This window comes from Stomoxys calcitrans, chromosome 2, assembly GCF_963082655.1.
Source record: "Stomoxys calcitrans chromosome 2, idStoCalc2.1, whole genome shotgun sequence".
Taxonomy (NCBI): domain Eukaryota; kingdom Metazoa; phylum Arthropoda; class Insecta; order Diptera; family Muscidae; genus Stomoxys; species Stomoxys calcitrans.
The window spans coordinates 17340236-17367650 of record NC_081553.1 but is presented as its reverse complement, the minus strand read 5'-3'; the positions used below and the strand labels follow the sequence as shown (position 1 = coordinate 17367650).

Below are 27415 nucleotides of genomic sequence, written 5' to 3'. Positions count from 1 at the left end.
CCCAATGCTGGAGACATTTGTGAGGCACTATGCCATGTAAAACTTTCTCCCTAAAGAGATGTCGCACTGCGGCACGCCGCTCGGACTCGTCTATAAAAACATTGAGCTTAAACTTGAATCGGACAGCACACATTGATATGTAAGAAGTTTGCCCTATTCCTAAAGGAATATTCATGGACACATTTGCATTTGCATCTAAACAATAAATATTTCTTCAGCAGCCATGGAAAACAAACAGAATTCATAGAAAATGGGTGAGAAGGCGTTATATAGTTGTATTCATTGTTTGGTTCTGTTTATTTTATATTATTATTGTAAACCCCTTCCCGATAAACCAATCTCCCGTTTTGAATTTTTAAAACCGTGGAGTACCCAATTATTATTACTTTACTTTAAGGTTGTGCAGATAGAGTTTCCAACATACATGTCGAGTGAGTTTCAAGTGTGTGTATAACCTGATATAACTCCCATTTTGACCGACTCGTTTACCTGTAACACAATTGGTAAACACGAAATGGTTGATGTTTCTTTCCTCTTCATTGTTTTCAATCAAGTAGGGCTACATATAATTTCGTATTACTTTCACAATTCGTTTCTATTGCAACAATGTCCACTACATTAAATAATTGCAATATAGTTTTATTCATGACCAACCCCACAACCTCTGATCCAACAATACGATTTAGTTTTCTATAGAACTTTGCGCGACTTAGATGCGTCGGTGCTTTTGGATTTCGTTGATCTAAAAATGGTGGCATTGAGTAAATTTTTTTATGAAAATGTTCGAAACCAATCCTGTCAAAGCCTTAAGCTGCACGATGGCAATTGTTTATTGTATTTGTTAAAGGAGACTCCTTACTTTGCCTTGGCAAATTTCAAATATTTTCTACCCATATGTGTTGTAAGTTAAATCGGGCTATTGGAATCTGTACTGAATGAAGGACATTATATATAGTCATTTTAATTCGTTTAAATAGAGCCAAACAGTAATTATCGATTATAGTGAGCCTAAAAATGTTGTGCAGCCATTTGTTACTCTTTTGATGACAGTTGTCGATTATTGTCTACCATTGGAAAACAGTTTTAATTGATGTTAACGGTGGTGAAGTTCTCTCAACTAAGAATAACATTAAAAATCTCCTCTATGGCGCACAGTTGTTGCAAACCGAAAAATCCAGGATATTATTCTGTTATTTGTGAAGGGATAAGCCTATAAATATCCAGAATTGTGTGATAAAGAAAAGCTAAATTGAACAACTAAAAGCATGCTAAGTTCGACCAAACCGTATCTTATATCCACCATCAATCGCATTTGTTAAGTTCTTTGACCGGTATCTCCTTATAGGCGAACAAAAGGATAATGGATAAGTACTGCTATGCTATTGAAGCTATGAAGCTTATGGAACGACTTGGTCCATGCTTGGTTTGGTTGTTGGAGACCATAGTAAAGGCTAAATCTGATCAGAATTGCCCACTATAGGGAGTCAAGATCGGTTTATGTGGGAGCTATATGAGGTTATGAACCTATTCAGACCATATTAGGCAAGTATGTTTAAAGTCATTGGAGAAGTCGTTGTACAAAATTTCAGCCAAATCGGATAAGAACTGCGACCTCTAGAGGCTCAAGACATATAATCGGGAAATCGGCTTATATGGGATCTACATCAGGTTAAACAAGTAAAATCGTGTTAAGTTCGGCTGAGCCGAATCTTATATACCCTCCACCATGGATCGCATTAATCGAGTTCTTTCCCGCTGTCTCTTTTTAGGCAAATAAAGGAACGGATAAAAAAAAGAATTGCTATGCTATTGGAGCCATTAGTGAATGAATGTTGTTGTGTAAAATTTCAACCAAATCGAAAAACGATTTCGTCCTTTAGGGGCTCAAAAAGTAAAATTGGGAGATCGTTCCATAGGGGAGCTGTATTCAGTTATAGACCGATACAGACCATATTTGCGACGTATGTTGAAGGTCATGGGAGGAGCCGTTGTACAAAATTTCACCCAAATCAGATAACAATTGCGCCCTATAGAGGCTCAAGAAGTCAAGATTAAAGATCGGTTTATATGGCAGCTGTATTAGGTTACGGAACGATTTGAACCACACTTGTTACAGTTGTTGGAAGTCATGACAAAACACGTCGTGCAAAATTTCAGCGAAATCGGGTAGGATTTGCGCTCTCTATAGTCTCAAGAATTCAAGACCCCAGATCGGTTTATATGACAGCTCAGGTTATGCATCAATTTCACCCGTACTTAGCACAGTTATTGGAAATCATAACAAAACACCTCATGCAAAATTTCAGCCAAATCGGATAAGAATTGCGTTCTATAGTGGCTCAAGAAGTTAAGATTCAAGATCGGTTTATATGGCAGCTATACAAGGTTATGTTGGAAGTCATGACGAAACACGTCGTGCATTTCAACTAAATCAGATAGGTATTGCGCCCTCTAAAGGCTCAAGAAGTCAAGACCCCAGATCGGTTTATATGATAGCTATATCAGGTTATGGACCGATTTCAACCATACTTAGCACAGTTCTTGAAAATCATAAAAAAACACCTCATGCAAAATTTCAGCCAAATCGGATAAGAATTGCTCATTGTAGTGGCTCAAGAAGTCAAGATCGGTTTATATGGCAGCTATATCAAAACATGGACCGCTATGGTTCATTTACAATTCCAACCGACCTACACCTATAAGAAGTATTTGTGCAATATTTCAAGCGGCTAGCTTTACTCCTTCGAAAGTTAGCGTGCTTTCGACAGACAGACGGACGGACATGGCGAGATCGACATAAAACGTCATGACGATCAAGAATATGTATACTTTATGGGGTCTGAGACGCATATTTTGAGGTGTTACAAACAGAATGACGAAATTAGTATACACCCATCCTATGGTGGAGGGTATAAAAAACCGATTCAGACCATACTTGACATAGTCTTTGGAAGCCATAAAAAAAAACCTCATGTAAAATTTCAGCAAAACCAAATAATAATTTGGCATTCTAGAGGCTCAAGAAGTCAACATTCGAAATCGGTTTACAAGGCAGCTGTATCAGGTTACGAATATTTCAATGTGTTATTATATGAAATTATTAAGTAAAATTGGAAATGACGTTTTACCACAATATGATCCACGGAAACAAGAAAATAAATGCGTATTATTCGGAATTGACTGCTGAAGCTGTTCATAGAGATGGTAATGTTTTATCTTTAACAAGTAAAACACACATTATATTGGGCTTCGCAGAACTTTGGTTATAGACCACTATGGATGTTGTCAAACATGTCCACAAATTCCATTTATACCCAAAAGCTGGGTATTTATAATTTTGCATATTTCTTGGGTATAAAAACATTTTAAAAACAATTTTTGATGATTTCGAATTCTTTGTATATAAACCTGATCTTCTAATCTCATAAAATTTGATTTTAGTTATACATAGCCGCTATATAGATCGATCTCCAGACTTAAAGTCTTGAGGAAATAAATTGGTAATTTTTCATCCGATTTCGATGAAATTTGGCACAGTGAGTTTTGGTAGACCCCTACCTATTTTTGTGAAGTGTGGTTCAGATCGGACTATATTTGGATATAGCTGACCTATACACCGACCGCCCGATCTCCCGATATTGGGTATTGAGGCCATAAAAGATGCATTTATTACCGGAATTCGATGAAATTTGGCACAGTGTGTTCTGGTAGACCCCTACCCATTACTGTCAAATGTGGTCAGATCGGACCCTATTTGAATATAGCTGCCATATAGATCGATCTCCCTATATAGTGTAATGAGCCAATCCGTCCGTCTGTCTGTCGAAAGCAAGCTAACTTTCGAAGGAGTAAAGCTAGGCGCTTGAAATTTTGCACAAATACTTTTTATTAGTGTTGGTCAGTTGGGATTGTAAATGGGCCAAATCGGTCCATATAAGCCGATCTTGGGTCTTGACTTCTAGAGGGCGCAATTCTCGTCCGATTTGACTGAAATATTGCACGTGGTATTTTGGTATTACTTGCAACAACTGTGTTAAGTATTATTCAAATCGGTTAATAATTTGGTTAGCTGCCATATAAACCGATCTTGGATCTTGACGTCTTGAACCAATATGGCGCGCAATTCTCATACGATTTGGCTGAAATTTTGTACAACGGCTTCTCTCATGATCTTCTACATACATATCTAATATGGTCTAAATCGATCAATAGCTTGATGCAGCTCTCATATAAACCTATTTCCCGATTTTGCTTCTTGAGCCCCTACAAGGCGCAATTCTTATCCGAATGAACTGAAATATTACACAATGACTTCTACAATGTTCAGCATTCATTTATGGTCCGAATCAGACTATTCTTTGTTTGCCTAAAAAGAGATACAGCGCATAGAACTCGACAAATGCGATCCATGGTGGAGGGTATATAAGATTCGGTCCGGTCGAACTAAGCACGCCCTTTCTTGTTCATCCTATTTCGATGAAATTTGGCCCAAGACTTTAAGTCTGGAGATTGGTCTATATAAAATCAGATTTTATGAGATCAGAAGATCAGGTTTATATACAAAGAATACGAAATCATAAAAATTTTTTTCCAAATTTTTTTATACCCAAGATATCTGCAAAATTATAAATACCCAAATAAATACCTAAAAAAGGTATTTATTGAGTATTTACCCAATAAATACCCAAGCGTTGGGTATTTACCCGGTAGAAACCCATCTCTAGTTATGACGGGTCTCTCATACCTTACGGGCTGTGCTTAAGGGGTACAAAGTTTTTGACCTAACATGTCATCATTCAGTATGTATATATAATTTAAACCTAATAAATGGAAATTGAATCCAATCCATTTAATTAGTTAGTTAGTAGTTTATGGCAAACAGTTAGTCAGTACAACCAACATTCAAAGAAAAATAATGACGGAATGACGATTGCAACAAACAAACAAAACAACAAATGTAAAGTTCAGAGTATATCTCATCTATTGCCGAAATGCAAACAAATGATTGTCGTGACAGAAACAGTCGGTAAACAATGTGCATAGTGCACAGAACATTCGGTTGGCAAAAAAATTGTTTGAGGCAACAAATTTGTTTTTAGTTTATATTTCTATATTTCCGCCTGTGTTCCATTAATAGTAATATTTCCTTGGTCATGCATTCTGTCGTTTGGTTTCTTTTGCTGTACACCAGGGCATTATTTTATATTATCTCTGATTTTTATTGGGCTATTCCATCATGATATGTGACATCAAGTCGTTTTCTCTTTTCAGCAATGACGATCCTTGCACATTTCTTCGTCATTAAAAAGTTGTGATCTGACTGTACATCGTCTTCTAGGCATGTTAAAGTTTTCAATACAGATGTTGCGTATCAGTTGTTTATTAGTGTCAAGTCTATGTGACTTTTCATAAGAGTTTCTCTTCTATCCTGGGGCGATTTCCAAGTGTAGAGTCTTCTTGAGGGTAGGCAGAATATCGTTTTTATACCCTACACCACTACTGTGGTACAGGGTATTATAGCTTAGTGCATTTGTTTGTAACACCTAGAAGAAAGAGAGATAGACCCGTTGATAAGTTTACCGATCGACTCAGAATCACTTTCTGATTCGATTTAGCTATGTCCGTCTGTTTGTCTGTACATCTGACTATGTTAATTTGTGTACAAAGTACAGTTCGCAGTTTTCACCCGATCGTCTTAAAATTTGGTACAGGCGTGTTTTTCGTTCTAGAGACGAAAAAATCGGTTTGATTTGGATATAGCTCCCATATATATGTTCGTTCGATATTCAGTAATAATGCAATTAAATGGTTATTTGTAAACCGATTCTTTCGATATTTGGCAGGAAGGGTTTTTTTTATGACTCTCGACATGATTGGTAAATTTCATGGAAATCGGTTCAGATTTAGATATAGCTCTCATATATGTATATCGCCCGATTTTCACTCCTAGATCCACTGCCAGCACATTTACTGACTAATCTTCCCAAAACTTCGTACAACGCTTTCCTCAACTACTGTCACAGTATCTGAAAAGTTTGCTCGAAATCGGTTCAGATTTAGATATAGCTCCCATATATATGTTCGTCCGATTTGCAGTCATATTGCAATAAAATGGTCATTTGCTAGCCGATTGTCTCGAAATTTGGCAGGAAGTGTTTTTTTATGACTCTGGACATTACTGGTGAATTTCATGGAAATCGGTTCAAATTTAGATATAGATCTCATATATGTATATATCCCGATTTTCACTCCTAGAGCCACTGCAAGCGCATTTATTGACCAATCTTAGCAAAACTTTGTACAACGCTTTCCTCAACGACTGCCACAATATCTGAGAAGTTTGCTCGAAATCGGTTCAGATTTAGATATAGCTCCAATATAGATGTTCGTCCGATTTTGAGAAATATTGCAAGAATATACTAATTTTTTAACCGATTCTCTCGAAATTTTGGAAGAAGGATTTTCTTATGACTCTCGATATTACTGGTGAATTTTATAGAGTCGGCTCAGATTTAGATATACATAGTTGTAGAATATGTATTTCGCCATGAGCCACTGCAAGCGCATTGTTTGACCAATCTTGCCAAAATTTAGCACAACTCTTTCTTAGACGACTACCACATTGTCTGAGAAGTTTGGTCGAAATCGGTTCAGAATTAGAAATAGCTCCCATATATTTTTTTGTCAGATTTTGGGTAATTTGCAATAATGTTGTCATTTGTCAACCGTAATTATTACAGTTTGAACATATTTGCTCGCCGAATGTCGTCATTTCTCAACCGTAGTTATTACAGTTTGAACATATTTGCTCAGAATTGGATATAGCTCCACATTGAACTTATAGGGTAGGTGTAGAGTATTATATAGTCGGCACCGCCCGACTTTTGCCTTCCATTACTGGTTTTATGATCATTTTGTATTCCTGGCAGAACTTAATGAGTCTGTCACCTCTTTCATTTATTTCACCTAATCCTTACTGTCCTGTTACACCAGTCACTTTTCTTTTCCTACTTTCGCATTGAAGTCGCCTTGTATTGTTATTTCGTGGGATTTTGTCAACTTAAATCACCGCTATTGATTTTTAACCTATTCATTTCCGATAAAATGTTCGCTAGTTTTCCAGCTTCGTACAGACTTTTTGCGCTTCAATTACCAATGTAAAGCTTTTGTTTAGACTTTGCACCGGATATTGCCGGAGTCTGAGGGCAGCTGAACACCTGCGTTTGAATCCTGGTGAGAATATCAGTTGGTTCAAAAGACATTTTTAATATCCGCCATATCTTCGAGGCAGATCCCTATCCACCTCCTCCGAACGCGGGGGTTCCAGGTTCTCTCTTTACCTTGCGTAAGTACATTTAATAAACTTTTCCTTCTTCCTTTTTTTTTAGATATCAATCTTGATGAAATTGCGCAATATGAATAAACAAAAACTTCGCCATAGTTTGCAATACTATGCGGAATGTTCCTTGGTATGCACAGCTGTAAGTTGCACCATACAATTTTTGATGTGCAATCTAAGGTTAGTAGATATATAATATAAATCATTTAGATTTCAGTGTCTGGTAACCTAATCTTTATTTCAGGAACGTTATGGGCCATTTCCATTTGTACACATTCATATTTTTACCATCTGTTATCGGTGCTTGCATGATGAATTTGGCCTCAGCTAGATTACGTCAACTTTTAACAACAACCTTAGTTCAATGTGTAAGTACACCAATTTCCCTAATTGATCATTTGGATTGCATGCCTCAATAGGCTGCGAAAATTAATTCGTAAGGTGCTTTACTAGATTTCATTAACGATTTTTGTTTAGTGTTTGAAAGTTTCCAAACCTTATGAGTGAATTGAAAATTTTACTTTTATAGTGCCTCTTGATGTTAAATTTAAATGTGCTTATCAAATCGATGGAAAACGCACAATTGGTGAAACAAATTCGTGCCATTGGTACGTTCACCGTAAAAGAGTATTATTTGCTTATGTAATTTAATCACGGAAATGAATAAATCGCAAAAGTGTGACAACCGCTTAGCGATTAATTAAATAGAAATACCTACATCAACTTAAAATCATCAACGTAAATCGTATTCATCGACAAAGAACACATGCCGCCCTGAGCGTCTATTTACAAAGAAATCGCGGAATAAAGAGCTTATATTATTAAATTTGAATAGTCCGCAAAACTTTTTAAAGATCTTTGCCAAGTTCAAATACTATCTGAACCGTGCCTACTTCTCTGTGAATTTGCCCATTTGCTTCCCATTACGAAACGGCGGATATACTTCTCTCATTCAATGAGTGCTGACCGATACAGATTTAAGCTCAATGGTATATTGGCGAATCCGAACGGCTTGCCACAAAGTGAAACCCCTCAGTAGAGAAGTTTGCACGGCTGATTAGCTCAGGTAAAAACCTCACAAGCATCGGGAAAAACCACCACTGAAAGTCTAATATTTCTAAGGATTCGTGACCGTAACTTAGGAACCTACATATGAGTTTCAATTCGATGCCACGTATTTGGTCGTGTTCACCTTCTAAATTATGAACTACTGCAAGGACAACTTTCGTCATAATCCGGTGAAAAATAGATGATGTATGCCCTCATAGCAGCTATATCGAAATATGGTCCGATTTGCACCAAATTCGGCACCGACATTGAGTGGTCTAATGAGTACAAGTCATTGTTCAATTTTGTAGAATAAAATATTGGTCTTTTTATGTAGCTACAGCGGTCAAAAAAGTATTCATCATTAGCAAAATTGATAATAAATTCACTTATTTTGGGTAATTGAAGAAAATTTAAAGTAAACAAATAATGCAGTTTTATGCAATAGTTTATTTTTCGTAATATGTTTTAAAATAAATTCAAAAAACAAATTTAATTAGCGCAAAAAATGCAATTTTATATAATAACACCAAAAACAGAACAAAAAAAGTATTCATCATTGATGTGCTATCATCAAAGTCAAATTCAAATATTATTTGGGAATCCCCCTTTTCTGTTTTATTTAGTAAAGGAGGCTTTGCCCTTGACAGCAAATATTTAATTTCATTGAAAATATAGTTTTTGTCAAAATGGGTCGTAAGCAAAACGAGGTTTCTGATGAGGTAAAAGTTTTGATAATAAAACACCACAGGAATGGTTTAACTCAAAAAACTATCAGTGAAATATTAAATAGACCACGATCTACTATACAATCCATCATCAGAAAGTGGACAGAAACGAAAACTGTTGACAATAAACCAAGATCTGGTCGACCAAAAGCACTTTCAGTTGGAGATGTGCGTTGGCTAGTGCGGCAAGTTCAGAAAACTCCGAAGACAAATGCGACCATTCTTCGTAAAAACACTATGGAATATTTAGGGAACGAAGTTACTACACAAACAATTCGAAATACACTCAAAAGGCATAGTTACAGAGGAAGAACTGCACGTAAGAAGCCCTTTATAAATAAAATAAACCGAGTGAAAAGGCTAAACTTCGCAAAAATGTATGTAAAACAGCCCGAATCATTTTGGAAAACAGTCATTTTTGCAGACGAGAGCAAGTTTAATCTTTTTGGGTGCGATGGAAAGGTCATAGTGTACAGAAAACCAAATACAGAGCTTGAAGAACGAAACACAGTTGCTACTGTAAAACATGGTGGAGGTGGTTTAATGGTTTGGGGGTGTATGGCGGCTTCAGGAGCGGGAAATCTTGAAATTATTAATGGAGTAATGGATCATAAGTATTACATTGACATTTTAAAGAGGAATTTAAAAGATAGTGCTGTAAAACTTGGGCTTGGTAATAACTTTCAATATTATCAAGATAATGACCCCAAACATTCTGCTTTAAATACCAAGATGTGGATGCTGTATAACTGCCCCAAAGTCATTAAAACTCCTCCTCAAAGTCCCGACTTGAACCCAATTGAACATCTTTGGGAACATCTCGAACGCAAATTGAGAACGCGCAATTTTTCGAGCAAGAGTCAAATGCAACAGGTGATAATGGAGGAATGGACTAATATAGACCAAAATATAACCGCTAAATTAGTCCAATCGATGTCAAACCGTTTAAAAGAAGTTATAAGACGCGGTGGTCGAATAACAAAGTATTAATTTTTTATAATTTTGTTATTTATTTTTTTGTTTTTTTGCAATGATGAATACTTTTTTTGTTTAATTTTTTGTGTTCAGCTGTAAAATGGGCCTTTTTGTTCCAATAAATACTATTTTTTTCTTTAAAAACAATGAAATTGTGTACATATATATCACACAAGCACTACTGCATCATTAGTTTAATATGTTTTTATTCCAATTGTCTTTTGTAGACTTATTAAAAAAAAAACATTGAATGATGAATACTTTTTTTGACCGCTGTATATACAAATTAAGACCGATATGAACCATATACGACACGGAAAGCCTAACATAAGTCACTGCGTCAAATATCAGCGAAATCGAATTATAAATGCACCTCTTAAGTGGCCAAGACTTTAAATCAATAATCGGTCTATATGGCAGCTATATCCAAATCTGGACCAAATTGAAGAACGATGCCAAAGGGCCTAACACAACTCACTGTCCCAAATTTCATCAAAATCGGATAATAAAGTGGCTTTTATGGTCCTAAGATCCTAAATCGGTGGATCGGTCTATATTAACCAGCTTTTGGACAAAAAAAAACCGTGCAAAGTTTCAGCTCAATATCTCTATTTTTAAAGACTGTAGCGTGATTTCAACAGACGGACAAAGGGTCAGACGTATATGGCTAGATCGTCTTGGATTTTTACGACGATCAGGAATATATGTACATTATAGGATCGGAAATGGATATTTCGATGTGTTGCAAACGGAGTGGCAAAATGAAAACACCCGCATCCTTCGGAGGTGGGTATAACAACAAAAGTAGAAAACAGCAAAGAATCAAAATAGGTAAGACACGTGTGAGGCCATGTCATGCGCAGCATCAAATCACTGGGTCGCACCTGTGAAACAACACCACCACACTGATAACTACAAAGTATTCAAGCCTCCACTAAATCTCGTCCTTCTCCTTTTAAATACTTGCCGTAAAAATATGACCAAACTTCCAACAGTTTTATTGACTTCACGAGCCCTACCGAAATCCCCCACCGGGTCGCTAATCCCCATCGCTCAAATATCTGTTGCTCAACTTTGTTGTAGCTACAAAACACGTTTCCCATCTCTGAAATAATGTATGAACATTTGGCATTATTCTTTGATATTTTGTTTTTTCATCAGTCATATTCTTATTGTAAAATATACCCAACTCGGCCTCTTTCATCAAAGACAGCCGAGCACGCAACATCAAATGAAGGTGACACTAAAATTATTCGTCTCAAACTTTGGTTGTCCTGTCTTTGTATTTCTCTCTCGCTTTTCTAGGCCAAAGGCAATCATTTCCTACATTGGTCGATAGGATTTGTAGTAGGTTTCTACCTTCTGAATGAGGCTTAACTCCTTTGCGTCTTTGCACCCCTTTTGGTAAATGAAAAGGAAAGGTTTCCTTTAGAAATAATGTTCACACTCAACTTTCTTCATCTGTAATATGCATTGTACGGCCATTCAGTCAGTATATACCTCCACTCCTCAGATCTCCCACAATCGCACAAATTATTCATGGACAGGTTCCTCTGACTCGAAGTTAAAGACTTGGCGGTGTTCCAAGAATTAATTCGCATGTCAAGCGGCCATTATCACAGTCATTCCATCTCGTTTTGCCACTATTATCACAACCATCCAAAAAACCACCTTCAGCCATATTCCACCAGTTCAGAAGCAGTGGGCCACTTCTGGAAATCTCCTGTTCATTCTATACAAAACATTAATGTAGACGAAGCGGAGATATGCCATTGCAATGTGGACATAGTCCTACACACATGCCTTGATATCTGCGTTCCAACAGGAAAGTATAATTTTCCTTTCATCCATGAATATTCCATGCTATACTGGAGCTCCTAGCAACAAACAAACCACCATAGCAAGACGACTGACCGTTCCGGCTAATCCCGTCATTCTCTTCTTCACACGATCCTAGCTCTCGCACCTTCAATGTTGGTCTTCGACCCCACATTCGCTCCACATTCTTTCTGTTACTAACAACAAGCACGTAAGGCCTTCTATCATAAGATGGGTAGTACATTTACTTCGTTTATTCCATTTTTGATTAGAGCTGGAAAACTATCGATATTCGCTCCATTCGATAGTTTCGATATTTTTCTAAGTAACTATCGATAGTATTGACAAATTTGTTAAATATATATCATGTTATATTTTAGTCCTATCCAGTGCAAGTCATATGTTTTGAATAAAATATTAGTGCAAAGTTCTATGTACTGGTAAGTTATCGATAACATGCAATAACAGATAATAATAAATTAGTAATCGTGTTTTGCACTATATAGTACTAAAATAAAACACAGCAACAGATGTGTTTTATTTTATTCCTTTCCAGTGCAAGTCAGTTGTTCTGGATTTTGCAAGATTTATTTTTAAATTCCAAATAAACCCGATTTCATGGCTAAATAATCAATAAAATCCACCAAAATATGCAACTGTCAAGAAATGTGTATGGATGTGTGTGATATGCACATTCATGAATGTACATATCCGCTTTTGTATGACACTTAAATACCCAAAAAAGGAATTTAAAGAGATTTCCTTGCAAATGGAAAAGGAAAGCCAGAAATTGCAACACACACCAATCACTATGGGATACCTTTCGTCTTTGGTAAGACGACTTTTCAACCATATTAGGTGCGATTGCTTCAAGGGCCGTGCGTTGGTATGTTGTATTTGAGTCGTATTAATTGCGAAAACGCTTCTATGATACAATTCACATTAACCTCATTCGACAACCCTGTCTATTAGCTGTATTTTTTCCCAATGCATGTGTTTTTGTGTAATGACAGACTTTTTTTCTGTGACAATTACACTACTTTTGTGTTGGAAGTTGTATTGATGGCTTCGAACGCTAGACAACGGCAACGGATCTCGCTATTTCTTTGTGTGCCCAGGTTCGAATCTCTGCCGGGCTCTGCCTAGTTTTTTTAATTTTCAAGTTTTTTTGTCTGTTAGGGCGAAGATCATTAAATTTTACAATTTTTGTTTGTTTCCCTTTCGAGACGAACTCAATGATCGGAGATTTTCTTTGCAAATGGAAAAGGAAAGCCAGAGATTGCAACACACACCAACCACAATGGGACGCGTTTCGTCTTTGGTTAGAAAAGGCGTTCAAAGTGCGTTTTAAAATATGGCGAGGTGATTTACCTGGAAAAGCGCAAAGAAATCTCTATCTAATATTTTTTTTTTATAATTCTACATCCATCCAAAGACAAAATAAAAATTGACAATCCCTTAAGTAATAGTTTTCGAATTATAATACTTTAAATCGGACCCAAGGCGTATTTATCAGGTGGACGCATCAACCCAGTTGAGAAAATTTGATACGTCAATTAATTTTTGAATTCGCCGTACAAAAATATAAACTTCAAAATAAATAGTTTACAGATTGTGTTTGCTACTGTTATAGTTTTTAAATTTAGGGTTGCTATTCTATTCTGCTTTCGGAATAATCGCGGAAATCTTTAATTGTTCAGCGAGCGGAATTTGACAGTTATGTTTTGTTTTTATTTTCATACCAAAAAACGTTTTTATCTGCACTAATGGTTTTATTATTATTTTTTTCGCAAATAAATAAATAACAAAAAGGAAAAGAAAAAAACAAACCATTGAAACCAATAAAACCAAAATGATGCCGAAAATGATGTCAAGCGTTGCCACTAAAATTTTTTTTTGCTATTTTCCTCACTATAAACAGCCGACGTTTTTTATATGGTGTTTGATAGCATTCCACCTGAAAAGCTGAGCGGAATACTGAGCTTTAGGGTACATAATGATACGCGTCTAACAACCACATTCACTATCAGCTTCAATCAGGGAACTTAGGTTCATTGTGTCGTCCCCAAGAGATTCGAAAATCGCAGAAGAACACTGATAAAATTTACGTCAGTACAATGCCAGACATTAAAATGAAGAAGCATGAAGATAATTTAGACAAGAAAATAGGTGTTTGTGTACCCATAACCCTGAACCTACTGTCGCAATTTCAGGGCAGATCCAACCGTCTACTTACTCCCACGAATCAAGCGTAAGTCCGCCATGTGTCCAGCGCAAAGTTAAAGTCCTTTTCAAGAATGAGAACGGCAGCTCCATCACATCTAGGAGAGGTCCCCTGAACATAACAAGTTACCTAGTATTGTTGAATAGTACCAATTTAATCTTTCGGGGCTTTTCGTTGTTGCTGTTGTATAAACATTGCATGAGGGGATAGCGATCCTCATCAAGCTCCTGTAGATGAGCCATTGGTTACTAAAAGGTGGCAATAACTCGCCTTATCATAGCGAGCATCATAGGAACTCAGTATTTGTGCAAGAGCCGGTGCCGCCCCATCTCTCACTAACACTTTCCGCTCAATACGGCTGATTGTCCGCGAATGCCGTTGCAGCTGCTTCGTATGGAGCATTCCACTATGCCCAACCTGTGGACGAACCCGGTAGCTCGCAGTTAAGCTTCTCATGGCAGCAATGAACACCACACGGATCGGACCACAATGTTCCAGCCTACGTGGTGATCACAGCTATCCCGTGCCGGAAGGAGTTTACGTCAAGCCCATTAGCCAATTATGATGACAACGTCATTTTTGTAGCCAACAAACTTTAACCGTCCTCCTCAAATGAACTGAAAATCCCACAGATATCCAAGAGCCAAAAAGGGGTACAAAACCCTCCTTGTGGTGATTGAGCTCTTACCACAATCTTCCTACTTGAGCCATAAGTTAATAATCCCACCTATCAATATCAGCATTTACAATAACCTTATGGAAACTATTTAATTTATTAAATTCTTTCATCTTGCTCTGATAGGTCGAAGCAAATTGCCAAAAATTAAGTGGGTAGCATTTTTCAACTCGTTGGAATGTTTTACATAATATGTATAGGTTCTTTCAAAATTTTGCAGGCGCACATTAAATCTTTGGTTTTTGCCACCAGTTAAAATGGGAAAGATCCTTTCAATACCAACCAAGGATTCATATATGACGAAAGCTTATTGTGTGATAATTTTAATTTCTTGAAGATCATTTGAGATTATGGTCTGACCCTGTATTGTCCATTATTTTCTTTTTTCATTGCAGAACATACAGAGCTTTCTCCTAAGGCGACGAAATCCCATAATTCGCCTTATAGCCGATTCCAAACACTTACAAACTTTTTCATTCATGTTATGCAGTGCGGTTATATTGCAAGGAAAGCTTCTACACAATACAGAAGGGTTTTGGCTGCTGGAGCCAAATTTGGAAGCAAGTAAAACAAAGGATGCAAATTATACCTCCAACAAATGTCAGCTGCATTCAGAAACGAGTTGCACAAGATATATCTACGAAGGTATGCAGAAATATTTTCTTGTGGGTCTTGCCTTAGATGTGGCGAAGTCGTTGACGGGCAAAACGGAAAATATTGTTAAAAATCAGTCTGGAATATGGGGGAGAATAAAAAATATACGAATTGGATCTATGGCTCTGCTGACGGCCTATGTAGGCATATATAGGGTAAATATGATATATCTTCTGCAATAATTCACTTTATTTAATTGTTAATGTCTTTTCAGTTCCTCAATTGTTTTTTAAGGCGCAAATTTCCTCAAAACCAAAATCACAATCACATAGCATCAGCCTTTATTGCGGGTCTCTGTTATAGAATTTCGCCTCAGACTAATTTATTCTGTTATGCCTTAGTCCAGGCCGTTCGGACTTTATGGAGTTGTCTCAAAATAGAACATAGCAACAGCAAAAATCAAATTATGCGTTTTTTGCTCGGCGTGCCTTTTGAAAAAATCCTATTTCCCTTGACATTGGGTCATAGCTGTCATTTAATATGTTTGAAACCAGAATATTGCTGTCCTTTGACTGCTTCGGTCACAAATAATGTTACAAACTATAAGTAAGTAGTGTAAAATATTAATTGTTATAATTGTTGTCTACTTTGTTGACTTTTTTCCAGGGCCAACCATGTTCAAAATATTATTGCCAAATTAAAGCAAAATGTGATGCAAGTTGAGTGAAGGAAAAGAGAAAACCCGTGCAAAAGTCTTTCAACCAAACCTTATGTTAATTATATACAATAATGTAACACACATGTTTCTATTAAAGAAAATCTTGTTAAAAATTTCCTTAGGGGGTCACATTCATCTCGGCTGGGCCGAAAATCACACCAAATCTAAGATAAATTGGACCATAATTGCTCGTATATAGAGATCAGTTTACATATGCTTTGACATTGCTACAACTAAATCGGTTAACGAAAAGCTATACCCAAATCGGTTAACAATTGGGTTAGATTAGATTAATTTCGACCACACTTTGCATGGATGGTGAATGCTATAACAGAGGTCACTGTGTACAAAAAATTTACCACATGGGAAAACAATTGTGCCTTCGAAGGGCTCGATATGTCAAATCGTGATGTGTTTTATATACCCTCCACCATAGGATGGGGGTATACTAATTTCATCATTCTGTTTGTAACACCTCGATATATGCATCTAAGCCCTCATAAAGTACATATATTCTTGATCGTCGTTACATTTTAAGTCGAACTAGCCATGTCCTCCCGTCTGTCTGTCGAAAGCACGCTGACTTTTGAAGGAGTAAAGCTAGGCGCTTGAAATTTTGCACAAATACTTCTTGTTCGTGTAGGTCGGTTGGGATTGTAAATGGGCCAAATCGGTCCATGTTTTGATATAGCTGCCATATAAACCGATCTTGGATTTTGACTTCTTGAGCCTCTAGAGGGCGCAATTCTCGTCCGATTTGACTGAAATTTTGCACGTAGTGTTTTGATATCACTTCCAACAACTGTTCTTAGTATGGTTCAATTCGGTTCATAACCTAATTTAGCTGGCACAATTCTTATCCGATTTGGCTGTAATTTTGCACGTGGTGTTTTGGTCTCACTTCCAACATTTGTGCGAAGTAGGGTCCAAATCGGTCCATAATCTGGTATAGGTGCCATATAAACCGATCTTGGATCTTAACTTATTGAGCCGCTAGAGGGCGCAATTCTCATCCGATTTGGCTAAAATTTAGCATGAGATGTTTTAATACGACCTCCAAAAACTGTGATAAGTTTGGAGCAAATCAGTACATAACCTGATATAGCTGCCATATAAACTGATCTAGTATTTTGACTTCTTAAGCCTCTAGAGAGTGCAATTCTTATCCGATTTGGCACAAATTTTGTATGTACAACGGTTTCTCCCATGGCCTTCAACATACGTGTGCAATATGGTCTGAATCGATCTATAGCTTGATACAGCTCCCATATAAACCGATCTCCCGATTTTGCTTCTTGAGCCCCGAGTCGTACTATAACTTGATAAAGCTCCTCCGTCCTTATTCATTATTCTTTGCTTGTTTTTTCTTATTCAATTCTCCACCATAGGATGGGGGTATACTAATTTCATCATTCTGTTTGTAATTATCCAAATATTCCTCTGATACCCTATAGAGTATATATATTCATGATCGCCATGTCATTTTAAGTCGATTTAACCATGTCCGTCCGACCGTCCGTCTGTCGAAAGCACGCTTACTTTCAAAGGAGTAAAGTTAGCCGCTTGAAATGTTGCACAAATACTTTTTATTAGTGTAGGTCGGTTAGGATTGTTAATGGATCATATCGATCTTGGATATTGACTTCTTGAGTCACAAGAGAGCGCAATTCTTATCGGATTTGGCTGAAATTTTGCAAGAAGTGTTTTGTAATGAGTGTATGAATAACGACACATGGCGGAGTTATTTCACCGAAGCTGTGGATTCTTGTGGTCGTTAGAATTCTAAAGCGTTCAGGAGTTCGGGCAAAATTAATTTAACAGGTAGGAGCAGTCGCCCAAAAACAGAAAATTGAGTGCACTATCTGTCAAAATTCATATTTAGTGCAACTCTGTTTTCTGGTTTGCAACTAGTTAGCGCCATTTTTAGTTGTTTGTGTGTGTTATGCTTCTTAACTACAAAGCACACACACAACCGAACGTTATTAAAACTTGTTAACAACTAGAGCACTTGAGGAGAAAAAATTGTACTCAGCTGTTTGTTGTACACTACCTGGTTTAATATGTCTTGTGTTAGGGTATCTGCTTTCGCTGACGACCTCATAACGGTTGCCACCAAACCAGAATGAGCGCGTTGAGCTTTGTTTTTGAGCGTCTCGTTACAAAAAGTAATCCCACGAAAGCAATGCGAAAAATTAAAAAAACGTTTAACTTTGAGACTTAAAAAAATACTTCACGTATGGCAACACAGAATGACGCTCGAAGTTGAAAGTTGAATTACTTTGATTTGTTTGCAGAGTTCCATTTTTCAACACAACGCTCAAAAACAAAGTTCAACGTTTTGGCCTTAAGGGATAAAGTGTGGTTCTTGTTTTCGCGTATGAGAAAATAACTTTAGGTCAAAGTACGGAGACTACCAGGGACAATCTTGAAGCTATATCTACCAAGATAAAGTAAACTGGTAGGAGCAGTTGTCCAAAAACAAAACATTGCACTATCTGTCAAAATCAGTATTTAGTGCAACTCTGATTTTAAGCGTATAATGCACACACACTACCTGGGGTAATATGCCCTGATCACTTCGTGCATACGAGAGTATGCACGAACATAGTGAATTAAATAATATTTTTTTTTTCACTAATTATATATTGGGTTGCCCAAAAAGTAATTGCGGATTTTTCATATAGTCGGCTTTGACAAATTTTTTCACAGCTTGTGACTCTGTAATTGCATTCTTTCTTCTGTCAGTTATCAGCTGTTACTTTTAGCTTGTTTTAGAAAAAAAGTGAAAAAAAATATATTTGATTAAAGTTCATTCTAAGCTTTATTAAAAATGCATTTACTTTCTTTTAAAAAATCCGCAATTACTTTTTGGGCAACCCAATGGCTTTAAGTTATTAAAAATATGCTCTTGGAGAACATAATCTGATTAACACCATAACCAGCTATTCAACTTTTCATTACCATATCTTCATCCATTTAAAAATGCCAGATTTTTTCCAACTTTTTTATTCTATCCCACTGTGCGTAGAAGGGTGGATATGCGGTGAATGCGAAGACTTGGATGATCTGTTCTGTAAATATTGGACGAACTTCGTTAAAAATTGCAAATAGTGTATGAATAAAAATAAAAAAACATTTATTTATTTTAACAATCAATACATTAACAATCTTTAAGTAAAATCAGTATCATGTTAAAGCCAATTTATAAAAATGTTGTTAATCAATTTCTTTCAGTGTTTCTTTTACTTTTATGCAATTCTAACTTCAAGCCAAAAGGCACAAATATCTCTAGAGCTTTATATCGCATGCTTTCAACTGATCGATGCAAATTCATAACCGGTTAATGACGAGAAAAAAAATAACAAAAAATAGCTTTCTTTACGCCAAGAGATAGCTTTAATATTTGCAAAGTGAATTTTCGGAGATTGGACAGTATATTAGATAGCAAAATCGTAACAGCTTGACCACAACAATTATGTAACATATTGTATTAACCCATAAGCTACAAACCGAATACCAAGCTATGCTGAGGGGAGCTGACATGATAACTAAAGACTAGTTAGCTCGTTTCAATTATAAATCTATGCAATAGCTTCACTGTGTAAAGTATAGCACTAAGATCTGTCGAACTGTTTGTTTAAACAATTTTTTAACCTCATATTAAGACAAGAAGAAAGGCGTTAAACACCGTTATTACCCACCAAACTTGGTTGGTTATATCTGTTTGGGAGCATAATCGAATTCAGGCACCATGGATCGAATTTGTCAAGTTCTTTGAATTACTTTTTCACATATATAGATGAGCTATATCAAGTTATTGACCGATATGGACCGTACTTGTCATGCCATGCAAGTCATAAAAAAATTTCACTTCCAAAATTTATGGCAAATTGTGTAATAATTGCCAAATTGGATAAGAATTGCGCTGTCTAAAACTCAAGAAGTCATTCATATGGCGGCAATATCAGGATATGGGTCGATTTAGACCATACCTGACACAGTTGTTGGAAGTCATACCAAAACAATATATGCAAAATTCGGATGAGAACTGTGCCCTCAAGAAGGTCAAGAAGTCCAATCGGGAAATCGGTTTTTATGGCAGCTATATCAGGTTATGAACTAACTTAGACCATACTTAGCACAGTTGTTGAATAGTTGTCATAAAAAACCCTTCATGCTAAATTTCAGCCAAACGGGATAAGAAGTGCGTCCTCTAGAAGCTCAAAAAGTCAAATCCCATGATCGGTTTATATGGCAGCTATATCAAAACATGGACATGGATTTGGCACATTTACAATCCTAACCTACCTACACTAATAAGAAATATTTGTAAAAATGTTCAAGCTCCTAGCTTTACTCCTTCGAAAGTTAGCGTGCTTTCGACGGACAGACGGACGGACATGTCAAGATTGACTTAAATCGTCATGACGATCAAGAATATATATACTTAATGGTCTTCGACGAATATTTCAAGGTGCTACAAACGGAATGACGAAATTAGTATACCGCCATCCTATGATGGAAGGTATAAAAAGTAAAAACGTGTTAAGTTTGACCGGGCTGAATCTTATACACCCTCCACCATGGATCGCATTTGTCAAGTTCTTTGTCCGGTGGCTCTTTATAGGCCAACAAAGGATAGTAGATAAGAATTGCTATGCTATTGGAGCAATATCGGTTATGTACCATTTCAGACCATACTTGATTTTGACGTATGGAGACCATAGTAGAAGTCATTATGCAAAAGTTCAACCAAATCGGCTAAGAATTGAGTCATATAGGGATTCAAGAACCAAAATCTGGAGATCGGTTTATATGCACCTATAGAAAAAATCAAGCACGGCGTTGACAAAGTGGCCACATTCGTTCATGAAAGTGAATCAACTCACAGATGTAATTAGATTAACAACAAATATTTATAAACCAATAACATTTATATGGAGCAAAACGTCCACAGACGTTCACATTCTGACAACTTCTAGTGCACAGTTTATTTAAAGATCACAAAAAGATTTTGTGTGCCTATGAGTATCGAACCTGTGTTCCATCAATCTCAGTGGTTACAAACGCCATACCACATTGCACCACGGCAGGCTATACACATACAAGGTTTTAAGAGTCATTTAAACTTAAGGTTGGTATACATACACATTTCGAAGGAATGATGTCCACAACGGTCAGTGCATGAATCAACAATGCTTGTTCACAAAATCATTCACGCTTGTTGAAAATATTTCCAACAACGCCCGTCTATGATAATGGCAACTTTGGCGTATGATTTTGAAATATATTTTTCCTATCTGTGTGGGAGCTATATCAGGCTATGGACCTTTTCAGACCATATATGGCACGAATGTTGAAGCTCGCAGGGGAAGTAGTTGTAAAATAAATTCAGAAAAACTAGATAAGAATTGCGCCCTCTTGAGACTCAAGAAGTATAATCGGGACCTCGGTTTAGAAACATATGTCATGTCATGTCATAGTTGTTACAAGCCAAAACAAAATCATTTTTGCAAAATTTTAGCTAAATCGGATAATCATTGCGCCCTTTACCGACTCAAGAAGTCAAGATCCGAGATCGGTTTATATGGCAGGAATGAACCGAGTTTGAGCATACTTAACAGAGTTGTTGGAAGTCATAAAAAAATATCTCAAACATGATTGCAGCCAAATCGGAGAAAAATTGCGCCCTCTAGAGGCTTAAGAAGACAAGATCCAATTTTGATAAAATTTTGCACACATATTAAGACGTCAAACGAAACGTCTCATGCTCAATATTGTAAGGAACGGACCAAAATTGTGGATACTAAAGACTTTAAAGGCCACATCGGATGAAAGATATATATATGGGAGCTATATCTAAATCTGATCCGATTTTTTTTAAATCAATAGCGTTCGTCATTAGACCAAAAAAGAGACTTATGCAAAATTTTGTGAAAATCGATAATCTTAGTGATATTTATGGGGCCTATCCACTATATGTTTTCACAAGTGACTTAACCTTCCATAAGTGATTCCTGGAGAACAATTATGCATACGATGCAGAAATTTAAGCAGAAATCATCGTCGATACTTTTAGGCAAATCGGGTAAGAACTGCGCCCTCAAGAGGTGAAAAAGGTCAAATTAGAAGATCGGTTTATATGAGAGCAACCTCAGTTTAAAGACCTTGCAGACGTAAGAGAAACATTGTTCAAAATCTATCTAAATCGGGTAAACATTTATGTGTCTAAAATCTAAACCAATATGGCCCAACGACCTACATCAATGGGACCTATCTGTGCAAATGAAGTGCTTAGCTTCATTTGTTCTTGTTGTTCAAGAATATTTGTACAGATTAATGTGATGGTTAGATTAGGTGGAAGTTAGAACAAAATACCTCATGCAAAATTCAGTCAAATCGGATACAAATTGCGCCCTCTAGTGGCTCAAGATCCAAAATCGGTTTATTTAATAGCCATATCAAAAAATGGACCAATAAGGCGCCCTTACAATCCCAACTGACCTACTCTAATAATAAGTATTTGTGCAAAATTTCAAGCGCCTAGCTTTATTCCTTTGAAAGTTAGAGTGCTTTCGACAGACAGACGGGCAGACGGACATGGCTAGATAGATTTAAAATGCCATAACGATCAGGAATATATATAATTAATGTGGTCTTAGATGAATATTTCGAGTTGTTACAAACGTAATGTTTAGATTAGTATACCCCCATCCTATTGTGGTCGGTATGAAAAAGCTAAAGAAATAATTAGAATTCTTCTCACTATGATTACACTGTGGAACAATAAAGATTCATGATCTGGGGGTTTCCGAAATGCCAAATGGAAATGCAAGTACTACGACAGTAGAGCAAACCCTAAAAGGGTTTTGAGTTTTCAGGCCAAATTTATTAACGGCAATTTTAATATTGACCCTGTGACTCCGTCAGTTATAATCACTATCGCTACTGCCTTTAAAATTTGAGATATTGTAGTGAAGTTTGACACAGACGTGTATTTCTTCCATACACAAATTAAGTTCTTGGCCGGGCAAAATCGGACCATATTTACATATAACTGCCGTATTGACCAATTTGCCGATTTAGAGCTTTTGGACCATAACGGGCACAGTTTTTACCCGATTTTGATGAAATTTGCAACAACGAGTTGTATATAGGCCGATCTCCCGGTATAAGGCATTTAGCCCAAAAGTGGCGCATTTATTACTTACTGTTGTACAGTGTAATTACACTCAAAAACTAATCCCAGCTTAAAATGTAATGGATTATGAAAAGCTCACCGGAACAACAACAGAGTCAAAGTCGTTGTCTGCCTTCATTTCTGCAGTATGATGAATCTCTGAAAATAGAAACAATCGCTTTGTTAGTAGGTCATAATTAATTTCTATATGGTTTTCTCCAACATACACTTTGTCCAGAAAACACTAGTTTTGAAGCAATTTTAACTTGGCTCCGACGACGACTCCGGAGTCGACTCCAAGCACTAAAACTTTAATTTTTTTTTATAATTTTGTCTTCTTGGTTTGGGTCGAGATCATCGAACAATTTACAAATTTTTTTATTTGTAATTTTTTTTTCTTGATCGGCGTAAAAATCTAAGACGATCTAGACACGTCCGTCCGTCTGTCTGTAGAAATCACGCTACAGTCTTCAGAAATAGAGATATTGAGCTGAAACTTTGCACAGATCCTTTTTTTGTCCATATGCATGTTAAGTTAGAAGATGGGCTATATCGGACTATATCTTGATATAGCCCCCATATAGGCCGATCCGCCGATATAGGGTCTTAGGCCAATAGAAGCCACATTTATTATCCGATTTTGCTGAAATTCGGGACAGTGAGTTGTGTTAGGCCCTTCGACATCCTTCGTCAATTGGCCCAGATCGGTTCATATTTGGATATAGCTGCCATATAGACCCAACCTCCGATTTAGGGTCTTAGGCCCATAAAAGCCACATTTATTATCCGATTTTGCTGAAATTTGGTACAGTCAGTTGTGTTAGGCCACTCGATATCCTTCGTCAATTTGGCTCAGATCAGTGCAGATTTTGATATAGCTGCCACATAGACCGACCCTCCGATTTAAGGTCGTAGGCCCATAAAAGACGCATTTATTGTCCGTTGTCGCCGAAATTTGGGACAGTGAGTTAAGTTAAGCCCCTTAACATACTTCTGCATTATGGAACAAATCGGTCGACATTTGGATATAGCTGCCATATAGACCGATCTCGCGGTTTTAGGTTTTGGGGCCATAAAAAGCGCATTTATTGTCCGATGTTGCCGCACTTTGGGACAGTGAGTTGCGGTAGGCCTTCGACATCCTTCTTCAATTTCACTCAGATCGGTCCAGATTTGGATATAGCTGCCATATAGACCTATCCCTCGATTTAATGTTTTAGGCCCATAAAAGGCGCATTTATTGTCCGATGTTGCCGAAATTTGGGCAGAGAGTAAAGTTAAGCTCCTACATATGTCTCTGCAATTTGGTATAGATCGATCAAGATTTGCATCAAAAACTAATCCCAGCTTAAAATGTAATGGATTATGAAAAGCTCACCGGAACAACAACAGAGTTAAAGTCGTTGTCTGCCTTCATTTCTGCAGTATGATGAATCTCTGAAAATAGAAACAATCGCTTTGTTAGTAGGTCATAATTAATTTCTATATGGTTTTCTCCAACATACACTTTGTCTAGAAAACACTAGTTTTGAAGCAATTTTAACTTGGCTCCGACGACGACTCCGGAGTCGACTCCAAGCACTAAAACTTTTTAATTTTTTTTTATAACTTTGTCTTCTTGGTTTGGCTCGAGGTCATCGAACAATTTACAAAAACAGATGTTGGTGTTTTATTTAATTTTTTTATTTGTAATTTTTTTTCTTGATCAGCCTAAAAATCTAAGACGATCTAGACACGTCCGTCCGTCTGTCTGTAGAAATCACGCTACAGTCTTCAGAAATAGAGATATTGAACTGAAACTTTGCACAGATCCTTTTTTGTCCATAAGCATGTTAGGTTAGAAGATGGGCTATATCGGACTCTATCTTGATATAGCCCCCATATAGGCCGATCCGCCGATATAGGGTCTTAGGCCAATAGAAGCCACATTTATTATCCGATTTTGCTGAAATTCGGGACAGTGAGTTATGTTAGGCCCCTCGACAACCTTCGTCAATTGGCCTAGATCGGTTCATATTTGGATATAGCTGCCATATAGACCCAACCTCCGATTTAGGCTCTTAGGCCCATAAAAGCCACATTTATTATCCGATTTTGCTGAAATTTGGTACAGTGAGTTGTGTTAGGCCACTCGATATCCTTCGTCAATTTGGCTCAGATCAGTGCAGATTTTGATATAGCTGCCATATAGATCGCTCCTCCGATTTAAGGTCGTAGGCCCATAAAAGACGCATTTATTGTCCGTTGTCGCCGAAATTTGGGACAGTGAGTTAAGTTAAGCCCCTTGACATACTTCAGCATTATGGAACAGATCGGTCGAGATTTGGATATAGCTGCCATATAGACCGATCTCGCGGTTTTAGGTTTTGGGGCCATAAAAAGCGCATTTATTGTCCGATGTTGCCGCACTTTGGGACAGTGAGTTGCGGTAGGCCTTCGACATCCTTCTTCAATTTCACTCAAATCGGTCCAAATTTGGATATAGCTGCCATATAGACCTATCCCTCGATTTAATGTTTTAGGCCCATAAAAGGCGCATTTATTGTCCGATGTTGCCGAAATTTGGGCAGAGAGTAAAGTTAAGCTCCTACATATATCTCTGCAATTTGGTATAGATCGATCAAGATTTGCATATAGCTGCCATATAGGCCGATATCTCGATTTAAAGTCTTGGCCCCAAAAAAGGAGCATTTATAATCCGATTTAACTGAAATTTGACACATACACATAATTCAATATGTTAGGCTTTTCGACATCCACGTTGTATATGGTTCAGAACGATTTATTTTTAGATACAGCTACCTAAAAGACCAATATTTTGTTAGACACAATTGAACAACGACTTGTATTTATTATTGGGTTGCCCAAAAAGTAATTGCGGATTTTTAATATAGTCGGCGTTGACAAATTTTTTCACAGCTTGCGACTCTGTAATTGCATTCTTTCTTCTGTCAGTTATCAGCTGTTACTTTTAGCTTGCCCTAAAAAAAAAAGTGTAAAAAAAGTATATTTGATTAAAGTTCATTCTAAGTTTTATTAAAAATGCATTTACTTTCTTTTAAAAAATCCGCAATTACTTTTTGGGCAACCCTAGTATTTGGCCCAAATCGGATCATATTTCGATATAACTGCTTTGGGACATAAGGTATTAAATTTTGGCCGGATTTTATGGTCAGATTTGTGAGATTAATTCCGTTTAGTTGTTCCCACATATGTCATTGGACATAAATTTGATTCATCCCCGTTACATTTAATGTTATAAACTACATTTGATCCTTGATTTAGTCCTGTTTTGATATAGCTGTCATATAAAACCATCTTATCTTGACATCTTGAGCTTCTATAAGGCGCAATTCTTATCCAATTTGGCTAAAATCTTGTACAAGGTATTCCGCTGTGACTTCCAACATATAGCTCCCATATGAAGCGATCTCCCGATTATACTTCTTAAACCTCTAGAAGGATTTATTCTTTTCCCATTTTGCTGAAATTTTGTACAATGGCTTCCCTATGACCTCCAATATACGTGCTGAGTATGGCCTGAAACGGTCCAAAACCTTATATAGCTCCCATATAAACCGACACCGAAATCGGCACAATTACTCTTACTATGGTCTCCAACATCAAAAAAAAAGATCCGATTGGGTCCATAATTTGATATAGTTTCAACAACATACCAATACCAATAGAGCAAAGAAAAAGAGCGCAAAAATCTTGACAAATGCGATCCATGCTGGGGGTATGCAAGATTCGGTCCGACCGAACTAAGTACGCTTTAACTTGTTTTATTAAATTTATTCATTAATGCATTTTCAAGATATAATGTATCGAAATTAGAAACAAAACAAGATTTTCATATACGAAATGTCAATAAATAATTTAAACAAAAAATAAATTGCAAAAGTTTTTAGAATTTAATTTTTGTACAGATTAGGAGTCGAGATCATTTTTTCGACTCCGGGCAAAATTTCTCGACTCCGACACAAAACATAATTCAAATTTAAAATGCTTCGAAAACTAAACAAAACACAAACCCAAGCAAAAAAAGATTCTGTTCAACGCTGTGTATTAAATGTAGCTAAAGCTTAGAAAGAGCTTGGAGAAATGATAGCTTTT

General features: G+C 36.8%; 1 protein-coding gene across 1 annotated transcript; it reads left to right on the top strand.

The window, feature by feature from the left end:
* Positions 1-687: 687 nt before the first annotated feature.
* LOC106081843 (uncharacterized) lies at positions 688-16282 on the top strand. The gene is made up of 6 exons (XM_013244063.2): positions 688-901; positions 7389-7519; positions 7584-7707; positions 15203-15616; positions 15676-16007; positions 16068-16282. Exons 1-6 carry the CDS (start codon positions 749-751, stop codon positions 16126-16128), a joined length of 1215 nt encoding a protein of 404 aa, XP_013099517.2. The 5' UTR covers positions 688-748; the 3' UTR covers positions 16129-16282.
* The last annotated feature ends 11133 nt before the right edge of the window (positions 16283-27415 follow it).